Source organism: Neovison vison, chromosome 8 (genome assembly GCF_020171115.1).
Source record: "Neovison vison isolate M4711 chromosome 8, ASM_NN_V1, whole genome shotgun sequence".
Lineage (NCBI taxonomy): Eukaryota > Metazoa > Chordata > Mammalia > Carnivora > Mustelidae > Neogale > Neogale vison.
Window position 1 is genome coordinate 132,964,874 of NC_058098.1, and position 13,822 is coordinate 132,978,695.

Here is a 13,822-nt window from a genome sequence, read left to right on the forward strand (position 1 = left end):
CAAGAAAGGAAAAAACAAATGTTGGAGAGGATGTGGAGAAAGAGTGAGCTTTCTTGTCTTATTCCTGCTCTCAGAGAAAAAGCTTTCTGCTTTTCACTGCCAAGTTATATATTCTTGACCAACATTCCAGCTGTTGTAATGATTAAAATAAACATGACATTCATATTTGAGGAATATAAAAAAAATTCAGACACATTTTAAGTGAAGTGAAAATTACAGCTCAATTTTATTGCTTTTGGAGCTACCTAATTCAGATAGAGAAGATGAGACCATGATTATTATTCACTTATGCTGAGAAATCTTAATATAATATGAGGAATTACGGTTTGAAGGTTTGGGGTTTATTTTTACTGTCATGTGCAGTTGATTGAAAAGCCATTTCCTCTTACTGCCAGAGCACACACTCTGAAATTTTCTCCCTGGCCAACCAGGGAGCATTCAGACTTCTAAATCTGCAGACTCTGTTCACAGAATTTAGCCTGGATTTTCTAACTGTGGCTTTGGATCTTGTATAACAGTTACTGTCAGGATAATAAATTATTCCCTGAGCCAGAAATACTCTGTGCTATAGACACTCAGAAGTGTTTCTACAAATAAAAGAGGAGTTTTTATTTCACAAGGAAAACACTGTGTGTCTCAAGTAACATAGGTGACTTGTCTATTGCTGACTGACTGTAGTTCAGCTGCCACTGAGAACCGTCTCTTCTCGCTGTGTGTGTGTATGAAACTTAGATGATTTGGGGCTTTAAAGAGGTGTGTGCTTAATGTATACACATCTCATGTCTGGGATCTGCTTGAAAACACTTTAGGGGGCGCCTGGGTGGCTCAGTGGGTTAAGCTTCTGCTTTCAGCGCAGGTCATGATCTCAGGGTCCTGGGATCGCGTCCTCTCTGCTCAGCGGGGAGCCTGATTCCCCCCCCTTCTCTCTCTCTGCCTGCCTCTCTGCCTACTTGTGATCTCTCTGTGTCAAATAAATAAATAAAATCTTTAAAAAGAAAAAAAAAAAAAAAGAAAACACTTTTGGTAAAAAAATTCCCAAGATTATTGTAGTGATTCGAGAAGAATTCGTGAAACAAGTATGGAATGTTGATATTTGTTTATAAGCTGGTTGTTGGGCCCATGGGTAATCATCATACCATAATTTCCACTTCTGTGTCTGTGTAAATGCACATTTCTACAACAAAATGCTTAGAAAAAGCAACGCTATGTTTGCAGTGTAGCTATCCTAGTTTCAAATAAAACTAAGGGGATTTAAGAACTCACCAGGTTAAAAGCTAGTGGTAATATTTTAGTTAATATATTTTCTACTTAATGTCTAAGAAAGAAAAGAAGGAAGGAAGGGGGGGTGGGGGAGAATGAGTAAAACAAAGGATAATTTAGCAGCTTCATTCGGTGTTTTCTAGCTCACAATGCTATTGTTAAATTCTTCACATTATTCAGTATTGGTTGTTGTTAAAGAGATTCATAAACTTCCTCTTTACTTTCAGAGCCCTTTTAAGGGAGTTGGTTAATGAAGCATTTATAACACCTGGGAGTGATCATGCAGATCACTCATGACTGATTATGTAGGTGAGGAAAACAGTCAAGTGTACTTGACCATGACTTCTCCCAAGGAGCATGCCTGTGGCTCCTGAAGGTCTATGGCCCAGGGGAGGGCAGCGATCACGGCGCAGTGGAAATGACCCGGGTTGGGATTGGAGATGCTTCCAGCTCAGGGTCTGCGGTCTGTACTTGAATGATCTTCAGCAAGTCTTAACCCTTGAGGTCTTCAGTTTCTTTCTCTATAAACTCTCCGTGACGGAGGGAGAGTTCTTCTAGCTAATGAGAATCAATGCTTGTGAGGCTCACCTCACACCAAATCTCGGGGCTCGTGGACCAGAGTCGTGAATGGAAGATGCCTGGCCCCTCACCTTCTGCTCCTGGCCTCCTTTCCATCACGGAGGTGGGGATGGGGTCTATTTAACATGGTGCTGTTAGTGCTTGTGCTTTTATTCCTTCTCTTTCTCAGGCTTTTGTATTTTAGTTTTTCTTCTATTTAATTCTGGCATTCTGGACTAGACGCGTTATACCCAGTTAAAGTGATCTTAGTCCTCAGTGAGGAGATTAGAGGATGCTCATCTTTTCATCTATCTACTCATCCCGCAGTTTCTCACTTTCTGAAGTCGTTCTTTTGTTTTTGATGGCTAATATATTGTAGCCATTGTAGACCTGAGGACTTAAACTCTTGTGTCTGTAAAGACCAGGTGGCTAAATGTAGTGAATTGAGCCAGGCATACTTTCTCTTTTTTTTTTTTTTTTTTAGTGTAGTCACATTTAGTTTTTTTCTCTCTTTTTTTTTTTTTTTAAAGATTTTTTTTTTTATTTGTTTATTTGACAGAAATCACAAGTAGACAGAGAGGCAGGCAGAGAGAGAGAGAGAGAGGGAAGCAGGCTCCCCGCTGAGCAGAGAGCCCGATACGGGACTCGATCCTAGGACCCTGAGATCATGACCTGAGCCGAAGGCAGCGGCTTAACCCACTGAGCCACCCAGGCACCCAGTCACATTTAGTTTTTACTTCTATAGCTGATACTTGGCCTTAATCTTGGGGCCATAAGCAAGAACGGTGGGGGCTTTGGCCAACTAGAAAGCTTATGACCCTTGTAAGTGTACACATGCCACCCAGTCCCACCTGCCTATTGCCATTTGATGGTGGTGGGCCTTATGTTGCCAGATTTTCTAAATGTTAAGGACAAATACGGTTGTACGCTGTTGTTTCGGTCCATTTTTATTATTTGTGGGTCAACTACCTTAAACCCTGGTTTTAATAAATGCTTGAAGGGCACTAGATGTCCAATTAGTTTTCAATTCTTCTCATTCTGCCTAGGCAATAGGCAGGAGACCTTTCTGCTTGTGTGGTTTCTCTTGTGACTGAGCAACCTAGTATTCTGATTGGGAAAGGACTAAAGATTGTTGGGACAGGAGTAGGACTCTGTGCACACTGAGGTTAGCCTTGTGAAATGTATGTGCTACAAAGTTTTCTTTTCTGTAGCAACAGTTACATTCCTCAGATTTACCAGGAAATCTGGAAAATAAACACTCTTAGTGTTCCTCAAATTCAGGAATGCATTTCCCCCCTTTCCTTCTGTTCCCATCACCATTGGACTCTCTTTTCTGCCAACTCTCTCTTCCTCCTTTCCCTTTCCTTTTGTCCACACAGCATGAATTTGTGCCTCTCTGCGATAGAATATTCCAGACATTGTGTACATACAGAATCTTGTGAAAATGTGGACCCCCAATTCAGGAAACTTACAATTGGGCCGATATCAACCCGTAAAAAGTTAATGAGAACTCATGGTAACTGATGTGTGATATAAGAGAGTATTTGTATAATGCGCACATATTTGGGCTTTCAGCTATATGTAAATTATAACATTGTAAAAGAGATTACAGAAAAACTCCTGAAGGAGTTTCTTTATGCTGGAGCACATTATAGTGTTATGAAGTTGTTCAAACCCTCAATTATGAGAGATCATTTATGACATGGCACCCCCTGGAGAGTGTTACTAAATTCTGGAGGTTACTTCTGTTCAGCTACAAGTTCCTTGATCTGACATTAATGTCCTATAATTACTGTATAGGATGGGATCTTTAAGATGAGCCTTTCTCCAGATGGGACCCTCCTTGCTGCCATTCACTTCTCAGGGAAACTAAGCATCTGGGCCATCCCGTCTCTGAAGCAGCAAGGGGAATGGAATCAAAATGAGCAGGTATGTCTCCTGATTATTATTTTTCTAAGAATGATTCTCGCTTAAGGGTGAGTACTGACAGTGGTAATTTCATTTGGTTGACATTTTACTGTAGCACATAGCTATTATTTATTCTCATCATGCCAAAGCTTTAGTTATATAGAATATTACCAATATAGTAGGATAAATTAAGAATAGAGTAGCGGCTGTGCGTAAAGCACTGACTTTAATTTTTAGTGAAATACACTTTATAAATGGAGTGTAATCTGTCCACCAACCTCTCCTTTTTTTCTCTTTTTCTCATTATAAAAATACAGAATGGAGATACTAATTTTTTAGCAACAGTCAACTAATATGAAGGCTTCAGAGGGTCAGTATTCTAAAAGGGTTCCAATTCTTCCCACATGTTGCAATGCTCCTGTAATATTGGGCTTACGTAAGGCTTAAGGCTTGGCTCTTCACTCAAAAGGTAAATAGTGAAGACATAGTCTGTTAATTTTTTAGTGTCTTGAAATGACATATTTTTAAAATATTTTTTATTTGTTTATTTTGAGAGAGAGACATAGTGGGAGAGAGAGCACGAGGGGGGAGGTTAGAGGGAGAAGCAGACTCCCCATGGAGCTGGGAGCCCGATGTGGGACTCGATCTCAGGGCTCTGGGACCATGACCTGAGCCGAAGGCAGTTGCTTCACCAACTGAGCCACCCATGCGCCCATGACAGATTTTAAGAATGAACACGTTCAGTTATTTCACAACAGATTCAATATGTTATAATCTAAAATCCTGATGGGCGAATAAGGACTTCCTATAAATGCTATGTATTGTGTTAGAGTGAAGCTTTAAAGAAAAATCTTTCCCAGTTAGATGCAACTTATGTTCTAGATCTTTTACCCATCTGATGACTGTTTAGCATTTCAGCACTTAAGGGTTATACTTCCCCATACCCCTTTTCTGTAAGAATATCTTGTCACCAGCTTCGGTGGCTGTTTTCATGATTCCAGGATTGGAGCCTATGCCCCAAATGGTCTGAATGGATTGATGCCTTTTTTCAGAGTTCTTTTTAATGTCATTTCATCCATTAAACTGTGCTATTAAAATAATTTTCAAAAGCAAAGAGTGTTTTGTTATTCCCAGAATAGCAGAGGGAAAGAGAAACTTGTCTCTACATTTTCTTATACTTTTCATAGACTTATATTTGTTTTCACTCTTCTTCAGCTTTTTTGTTTTTACACACAAGTTTGGGGAGATTTTTTTCCCTCTAGTTCCCACTCACCTTGAATTAAATTTGGTCTCCACATGTCTACAGCATTCTCTCACTGGATCTAGATTTGTCCTAAACAGAAGAGGCGCTCCTCAGTCTTCAACCTCAGCAGCTCAGTACAAGGAACATTCTCTCTCTCTCTGCAGAATAAATAGCTAGCTTGATTTAGATCTTCCTCCTAGAAGTAGAGTGGATCAACTCTAAAACCATTTGTGTAACAGATACAGCTACACACACTGGATTATTGATCCAAAAAGTACCGTGTGTTTGTCATGGTCATTGATGTTTGGTGACAAATTTGTCATTTGGGAATACCCTGTTCTATTATATGTGAGAAATTTTACATTTGGGCGATTTTTTTTTTTTGAATTCACTTATTTTCTTGAATTATTTCATTCACTTAATAGAAATACTGGTGAAGTTCAAGGCACACTTAGTATTTTATTTTGTTAGTATTCAGAATGGCCTATGTGTATAATGCAAAGTCTGTCTAGACAACATTCATTAATACGCTCTTTCGTTTACTGAAATTCTGGATATCGTTCTTTACCTGAAAGGACAAAGTGTATTTATTATAGTCCTTATTGGCATATATTCAACTTTTTAACTGGTTAGACATCATTTTGACATTAGTTGCCAATCAATATCAGTATAATTAATTACTCTAGTTCATTAATGTTTTTCATTAGATTTTTATAATGATTCTATCAAAAGAGTTAAAATTGTTTAAAAATCTTGAATAACTAAATGTAAATATCTCAGTAGTTTGGAAAATGCCACCAGAAAATGTGGCAAGAGGAGCATCTGGATGGCACAGTCAGTTAAGCTCCCAAGTCTTGATTTCGACTCAGGTCATGATCTCAGGGTCATGAGATCGAACCCCAAATCTGGCTCTGCCAGTGTGGAGTCTGCCTATGATTCTTTCTCCCTCTCCCTCAGCTCCCCTCCCACGACGCTAAAATAAGCAATTAAATGAGAGAGCGCGAGAGTGAAAAAGAAAGAGAGGAAAGAAGGGAGAAAGAGGTTTATGGTGGGAAGAGATGAGTTCGTGCCAGAAGTTGGTCTTCCGTGTCCCAGGGAGACTCTTTGGAACTCTGCCTTGAGAGTTTAGAAGGGCGCTGTGTCAGGAATTGCTGTGGAGGGGTCATTCTGTTATTCTGCAGGGAGCTTCCATCTTGCCCCTTCTAGCTCTGGTTTAGCACCCCCAAACATTCTGCAGAGACCGTCTCTTGATGCAATTTGGTTCTCAAGCTAGTTATATCTGTAATTACAACCTGACCAATGTTTAGGGTGATAGAGCTGTCTTTTCAGATTGGGTTGCTATAAATTCCCTTGAATGCCTAAGAAAACTAGAGAAAAAAACAGGTTTAAGGGCTCATAAAACTGAAAACCAGGGACCCGTTGCCATTACCATGGACATTTTGCAGGTGGTAGATTCCTTTGCTGAGGGAACAGTGGCTTAGTGAGAATTCCTGAACCTAATCCTACCTTTATTGCTATTTCTACTGGCGCTAAGCACACGACCTCATTCCACATTTCATCCCATCCTGGGCTGGTGGTTGCCAACCCCTCTGTTTTCTTGCTGTAGCTCAGCACATGGAAAGACTGTCGCTGAATAGAATAGATTTTGTGCTCCAAGATCCCTGCTCATTTTAGTCTGAAAAGAAATTTCGTCCGAAATTGAAAGCACAGAAAAACTTAATTTCATCTAATCTTTTCTTTAAAATTCTAAGATTGTGGTCAAAATGCAGACTGATTTTTTACCTGTCGTCTCTTCTCATCTGGTCATTATGCTCCTTCACACTTGCTCCCTGAACTTTCCTCTCCCTGCTCCCTGCTGTTGTCTGATCCTTTCTACTATTCTTTCTGAACCTTTATTCTGTGATAAACTCCTATGAGGCTTCATCATTTTCACAGAAAGAACACTCTGGTTTCTTTTGATACACTCATTTTAGGCTTATGTAGCTCAATAAGATTGCAATTTATATAGACAGTATTCTTATAGCTGTTGCAAAATTTGCTGTAATAATAACCTCAATTATTATTTATTGAGCACTGATTTTGTCCCAGGGCTACTTAGCAAGTAAGCAGTAGAGTTGAGATTTGGTTTCATCTCTCTCTGACTCTGATGTACATGTTCTTTCCATGACCCTGCGGGGAAGTAAATACATGTTTAAAAAGGTGGAAAAAACACATTTATTAGGTTTTTAATTAGACTTTATTTATTTGATCTTTAAAAGAATAGAGATAAATCATTTTTCTCAGTGAATATAACACAGATTTCTTCAGTCTTCTCTGATGTGTTGAACTCTTGAGCCCTAGTTGGGGTGTACCACCAAGAGCTAGAGTAAATAATTGACATAGTTTCTTACTGGTAAACAAGAGATATATACAGAGATATATATAGTACTTAGGATGTGCTGGGAGATTGTGAGGGTGGTAACTCTTTGTTTTACTTTGCTTGAGTCCTTCAACTGTATCCTGGGAGTTCATCCCCTTGGATTGGCTGTTTTGGATTTGGATATTGCTATATGTAGGGAGTCATTGAAATCTAGTGTACTATGGTAAGTGCTATAAAGCTTATGTGTAGCAGTTCTGTAAAGAGCGAGCTCTTAACTATATTCATATTAGTCATCATAAAATAATAGAGTTCAACTAGTTACTCCTTACCAAGTTTCAGAGTAGAAAATGCGTTGAGTCCCAGTGCTTGCCCTTAAGGTGTTCACAGTCTTGCAAGGGAAATGATAAACAAATCAATAAAGGAATATGTTAATATTATAAAAAGATAAGCTCAGAGGAAGGACACTCAATCTGGTTGGTAGAGTTGGGGTGGGGGAAGGACCTTTGGGAGCAAGTAGCGTTTGTATAGTAAGGCTTGGCTGCCCACCCCGAGCGACTGTCACCTATTTCAGTTGCTTCACTACAGTCCTAGTTAAGTAACAAGCGTTTTCGTATTTTAATGGATGGAACTGGTGCTAAAGGAAGTAAACTTGTATCCCTGCACGTTAGAATCAAGATTCCAGTTGGACTGGGGTTCTCCGCCCTCATAGGTTAAGACTTTCTTTCAGAAGATCTTCTGTAGCCCTTATGTTGGTAGGTGCCGATTTTCATCTGGGCCAGTTAGACACTAGCGATGATATTAATGGGAAACAAGAGAGAGAGTCCTTGCAGTTTATGTGAATGACGTCACCGGAGTTGGGTTGTTCATTTGTGCTGAGACCCCGGAAACGTGAAACTATAAATAAGTCATTTACCAAATATATTGGGGTCATTTTGTGTAGTCATCACTGGCTGAGAAACTTCCAACAGTGCTTCTTTCTCAGTCCAGCAATAGTCAAGGGACCGTGGGTCAGCCAGGTAGGACAGGGCTCTGCCTCTCCACGTGGCTCTTCTAGGAAATGAATAGCCGAGCTGATGAGTTTGACATCGATTACATGGTAATATAGAGTGTGTAGTCAGCTTATCATTTTGGCTAAAACATGGCCAGAGAAGAAACTAAAGTTATATTGCCTCTACAACCTTGGCCTCTTCTACCAAATTGTGAATGCAGCTCATCTGGGGCTGGCTTCGTGTAATTTGTCACTTTATTAGTTTTTCATACTATGCCTTGTGTGATTGAGTATTTTCTTTTTAAAATCTAATGATTAAAGATAGTTGTGGAAGTGCCTATTATGATTTACTTCTTTCCAGTTTTGAGTTGATTAAATACTTCAGCTTTCATTGTCAATATGAAAATCCATCTGGCAAGAAATCTGTGAGTATTAAGTTTTGTTCATGTCTGGAATATAGTAAAATTGCCAAAGTGATTTTCATTTCAAACATTTCCCATATGTTATGTTTATATATTTCCATCTCATTTTTGACCTTAATTTTTGTCTGAAGTTTTATTATTTTTCTATTTGTATTTCTTAGATGAAATGGAACAGGTAAGTTTCATTTCTCCTACAATTTTATTTGCTCTTTGACACACTAGTCGGTATTGAGCAACTTTGTTAAATGGATCAATCAATGAAGAATAAGTGGGAAGATGACAGTTAATGTGATTAATCTTGATTTAAGCCACAGCTGTTTTCACAGCTTCATTCAACTGTGAGCTTCTGGAGGATAGACACAGAATATACATTTCTTCCATGGGGTCTAACATAGAGCTTGGCATATTAAATACTAATAAGTGTTTGTGGAATGAAAAAAACAAAAAACAAAAACATTTGACAGGTTGATTTTATGCTCCTGGAGTCAGAGCCTTCATTATGTGTCGCTTCCAGCCGTTAAAAAGAATCAGCAAATAAAATTCCTAAATCTGAAGAAAATGTTGCTGTAGCCATGAGAGCCTTTTCTGTACAAAATCTGTAAGTGCACTCTTAGGACATTCTCCTCTAGGCTGCTGCTGTACCGGAAGTGGCGGCACCTCGGGCTGTTTTCAGACACGGGGTGGCACGTCCTACTAAGCAGAGTGACATGAAGGTTCCTTCTCCACATATGTCAACATGGTCCCAGCCGTGAGTACCCCTGGCGTGCTTTCATGGAAGTCCTGGGTTCTTGGTGACTCTGCTTTCAAAGCACCAGCCTACAGAGTGTTCACAGATGTTCTAAAGCACGGCCGGATCACGGGTTCCCTCACTGACAGAGTTTTTAGGGACGAAGTTTGCTAAGTCTAAGTCTGGGGAAGCAGTGGGAACATCAGCTTTTTGGGGGGGCGTTGAGGTACCTCTTAATCCCCTTTACCTATTTTTGCCCATCTCCCCCCACTCCCACAATTACCGATTTGGTCTCTGTACTTAGGAGTCAGTTTATATTTTCTTCCTTTGTTTTGTGTTTTAGATCCCATATATAAATGAAACCGTATAGTATTTGTCTTTCTTTGTCTGACTGACTCCACGTAGCATGATATCCTCAAGGTCCGTGCATGCTGCCGCGCAAATGGCAAAGTCTCACTCTTTCGAATGGCTGAGTAATACTCCGTTGTATGTATATACCGCCTCTTTTTTAGCTCCTTTATCAATGGACACTGGGTGGCTTCCCTATCTTGGCTATTATAAATAATGTTTTAGTGAACCTAAGGTTTATCTATCCCTTCAAATTAGTATTTTTCTTTTTTTTCTTTGCTTTCTTAAATTTTCTTTCATTCAGGCTTTCATAGCCTGAAGCAGAGTGAAGTTTGGAATTTTTCTTGAGCTTCTTTCTTAAATATACTGTGCAGATAATTTCATCAGACTCACACATACTGTGAGGTTAAACATGTAGTTCACATATCTAGAGTGAATTCTAGGTGTACTGCAAAGGTGATAGCATGTAGAGAGTTAGGTGTATATCCAGAAGAATTTAAAACAGGTGCTCAGACAAATACATTGATATAGGTATTTGAGCAGCACTCTTCACAATAGCCACAAGTGGAAAAAACCCAAATGCCCATTAATGGAAGGCTGGAGAAATCAATTGTGCTTAACACCAATGACAGAATATTAATAGTATTCAGCCATAAAAATGAGTGAAGTACTGATACATGTTATAATGTGGCTGTACCTTGAGAATGTTACGCGACTTTAAGGAAGCCAGACACAAGAGGTTACATGGTCTGTGAATTCATTTATAGGAAACATCCAGAACAGGTAAATCCGTCTGAGGCAGAAAGCACACTGGGAGTGGCTGAGGGGAGATGGAGTGGGAAATAACTGTCTGCTGGGTTCGTGGCTTTATTTTGGGTAGAAGGAAGTGTTGGAACCTGCAAGGAAGTGACATCATGGTGAACATACCAATAGCCAAATGCTCAACTGACCGAGCCACCCAGGCGCCTCTGACCTACTTTCTTTTTCCTGAATAAATTTAGTTGTTTTTAACCTTTTTTGTACTTTTGTTAATGTTATATTCTCCGACTGGAATGTCTTCCTCCACCCATGTTCTGTGTCCAGATTTCATCCAGTCTTAGAGCACCAAGTGTAACACTTTCTTTGTACCTCTTTAACCCCCTCCCTCTTTCTCAAGCCTGTATTCAAAATGGTCTCTTCATCCTTTGATACCCTTGGTGCTTTTATCCGTACCTCTTTTTGGGTAGTTACCAAATTTGAATTTGGGTTGTAGTAAATTTTATCTGTTTCTTAGCTCTCTGCCTGCTTGAGTTGTAGGGCCTATGATATCTGGTTTCTTTTCCCCGTCTCACAGTGTAAGGGCACCGTCTGCTTTGACGAAGGAGCGAAAGAAACCACACTTCTTAGAGGGTGTAGGAATACTAGTACTATGTCAACTCATTTTCCTATACCTTAGGCATTCTAATTGGAGTGTAGGGATTTAAGAGATTAATCCATTCCCTAATTCAGCATTTAGCTGTTCTGACATGTGAGCACCATGATGGGTCTGGGAATATGAGGACGACTGACAAAGCTGTGGATGCAGAAGAACAAATCTCACCTTCTGGTTAGAAATTGAAAGCACAAGACACACCCGTTATTGAAGCCATCTGCATGGAGCCATATTGATTTCAGGGGGACTGAAAATGGCTGAAGTGCACTATGAATGATCAATAAGTTCAGTTAGTTGGTTATTTTCACTAATATATACCTTCTGGTATTCTAAGTCTTGGAAAGCTAATTATCTTTTTTTATGATAAAGTAAACCAGGACAATCTATTTATTGTCTTTTATGGTAACTTTTTGGGTAAAGTTTATAGAATTATGTCTTCTGTTCTCGGGCTGCTCTGAGTGATTTATCATAGTGGAGATCAGGAAGTTCTCTTAGGCCATGGAAGGAAGTATTAATTTTCATGCTCTAAAGGATTAGCCACTGAGAAATTGTTAATAAGACATATATGCTTGTTCTGTTACATTATATGAACAAGCATATTTTGATGAAATATAGAATTTTTTTTTTTTTTAGGCTTACGATTTTAGATAAATAGACAAATGATTTTTTGCTGGCCTTTCCCCATACTGTTAAAATTCTGAAAATGTAATAATGAATGAGCCAAGAGGATGTCCGGCAGTGTCTTAGTCTCAATTGTTTTATGATATTTGAGATTCTAGAAGGTGGGCACAATATTATGTTCCATGAAATTAGAATATGAATAGATCAGGTTTGAGGATTGCATGGCTATATTTTTTTACTTAGTAAATTTCTAGTCCTGGGAAGTCAGAACAGCAGGTAACGGGGGATTGCAGAGTCCTGTCTCAGAGCTGGGGAGCCCGAGGCCTGAAGAGGTTGCTCATCTTACAAGTTGTGGGAGTAGGACTTGCATCCAGGCTGACATTATTTACAACAGCAGAGTTGTTCTCCTCCCCAAATGTAAATGTGTGTGTGTGTGTGTGTGTGTGTGTGTGTGTGTGAGAGAGAGAGAGAGAGAGAGAGAGCGAACTGTTCATGTATCTGCTCTCATTTGTATTAATTGCATACTTGCTATCTTACTGTTCTTGTGCATGCTGTTTTCTTTATTAAATTGAGTCACAGTAGTTGCATGTGCTCATTTGAAGTATAAGAACAAGATTATCGAGAGGAATAGATTTCAGCTAGGTATAATTAAGAGATCGAAGGAAAGCATCATTTCCATATTTTGTTACTTCAGAAAATCCACAGTTCTTGATGTTCTCTTGATTTTCTTACATTGTTGACTCAAGAAGTCTTATGCATATTTTTCATATTTAGCCAGGTTATGATGACCTTAATCCTGATTGGAGACTCTCTGTTGAGAAGAGGAAAAAAATCAAAGGTGAGTTGTATGAAGTATGATAATTAAAACCTTAAGAGACTACAGTTGTATAGTAAAAGTACTCTTTGGACGATATATGTAGGGGACAAAAACATTTTTTTTCTTTTTACTCTCCAAGGTTCTCTGGCTGAGGCCCTGTAAAATTAGATTGACACAAGACAGGTTAACAGGAGAAAAACAAACAGATGTTTCTAGCGTGTACCTTGAGCTTACACGTGGGAATACCCAGAAATGAGTTAACTCCAAGGGTTCTTTGGAAATTGGTCTTATTTATAGAGAATACTGGCAAAGGAACAATAAAATTATTAAGAGAAGTGACAAGACAAAGAAAAAGAACTTTGGGTTTCTCAAATTTCTTAAAATATTTATGTCAAAATGGCATATTTTTGAGGTGGTGATTCTGAGCTCCTTCCCAAGTTTAAGAGGAAATCAGCTTTGAAAACTATTATATGTCTTTCTTAAATTTTTATTAAGAGTATAATTCTCTCATATTGCTTGTCTGAAAAAGGATATGTGAACATTTTCTAAAACCTTTTTTAAACCTGATGATATATATACTTTGTATCAATCTTATGATATGTATACTTTGATATACCTAATGATATGTATACTTTGTACCAAACTTCCAGCTTACTCTGTTGAATGTGCTGATATTATCCCTACATTCTTCATTTTTAAGTGGAAAGACCTAAGAACACTTACTCTTGAATCCTTAGAATTTTGGACTTTGGTAAATTGTTGGCACTTAGATGTTTATTAAATAAATTATCATTTTGTAAAAATTTGAGTGATGACTTAACAATTTATTTTTTCTTACTTAACATGTTTAGAGCCCAAATACAGTTTTAAATTGATCTTTGGACTAAATGTGTTGTATTTAAGCCACGTCGACGGATGGACTTGTAACAATTTTTTTTTCCCCTCCATTAGATAAAGAGTCCTTTTACCCTCTGATAGATGTAAATTGGTGGGCAGCCAATGCAGTGACTCTGGCTCGTTGCTCTGGTGCTTTGACTGTTTCATCAGTGAAAACTTTGAAGAATTTACTGGGAAAATCCTGTGAGTGGTTCGAACCATCACCTCAAGTCACTGCTACCCATGATGGGGGATTTTTAAGTTTGGAGGTAATGCTTTCCCTT

The 13,822-nt window shown here is 38.8% G+C and overlaps 1 protein-coding gene across 2 annotated transcripts in view; it reads left to right on the forward strand.

Moving 5' to 3' along the window:
* The window catches only part of NBAS (NBAS subunit of NRZ tethering complex), a 322,741-nt gene that overhangs the window by 68,511 nt on the left and 240,408 nt on the right, over positions 1 to 13,822 (forward strand). For both annotated transcript variants that reach the window (XM_044262053.1, XM_044262054.1), the window contains exons 12-14: positions 3,619 to 3,747; positions 12,620 to 12,683; positions 13,614 to 13,807. In XM_044262053.1, coding sequence (XP_044117988.1) covers positions 3,619 to 3,747; positions 12,620 to 12,683; positions 13,614 to 13,807 — 387 coding nt within the window. The remainder of the gene's footprint in view (positions 1 to 3,618; positions 3,748 to 12,619; positions 12,684 to 13,613; positions 13,808 to 13,822) is intronic.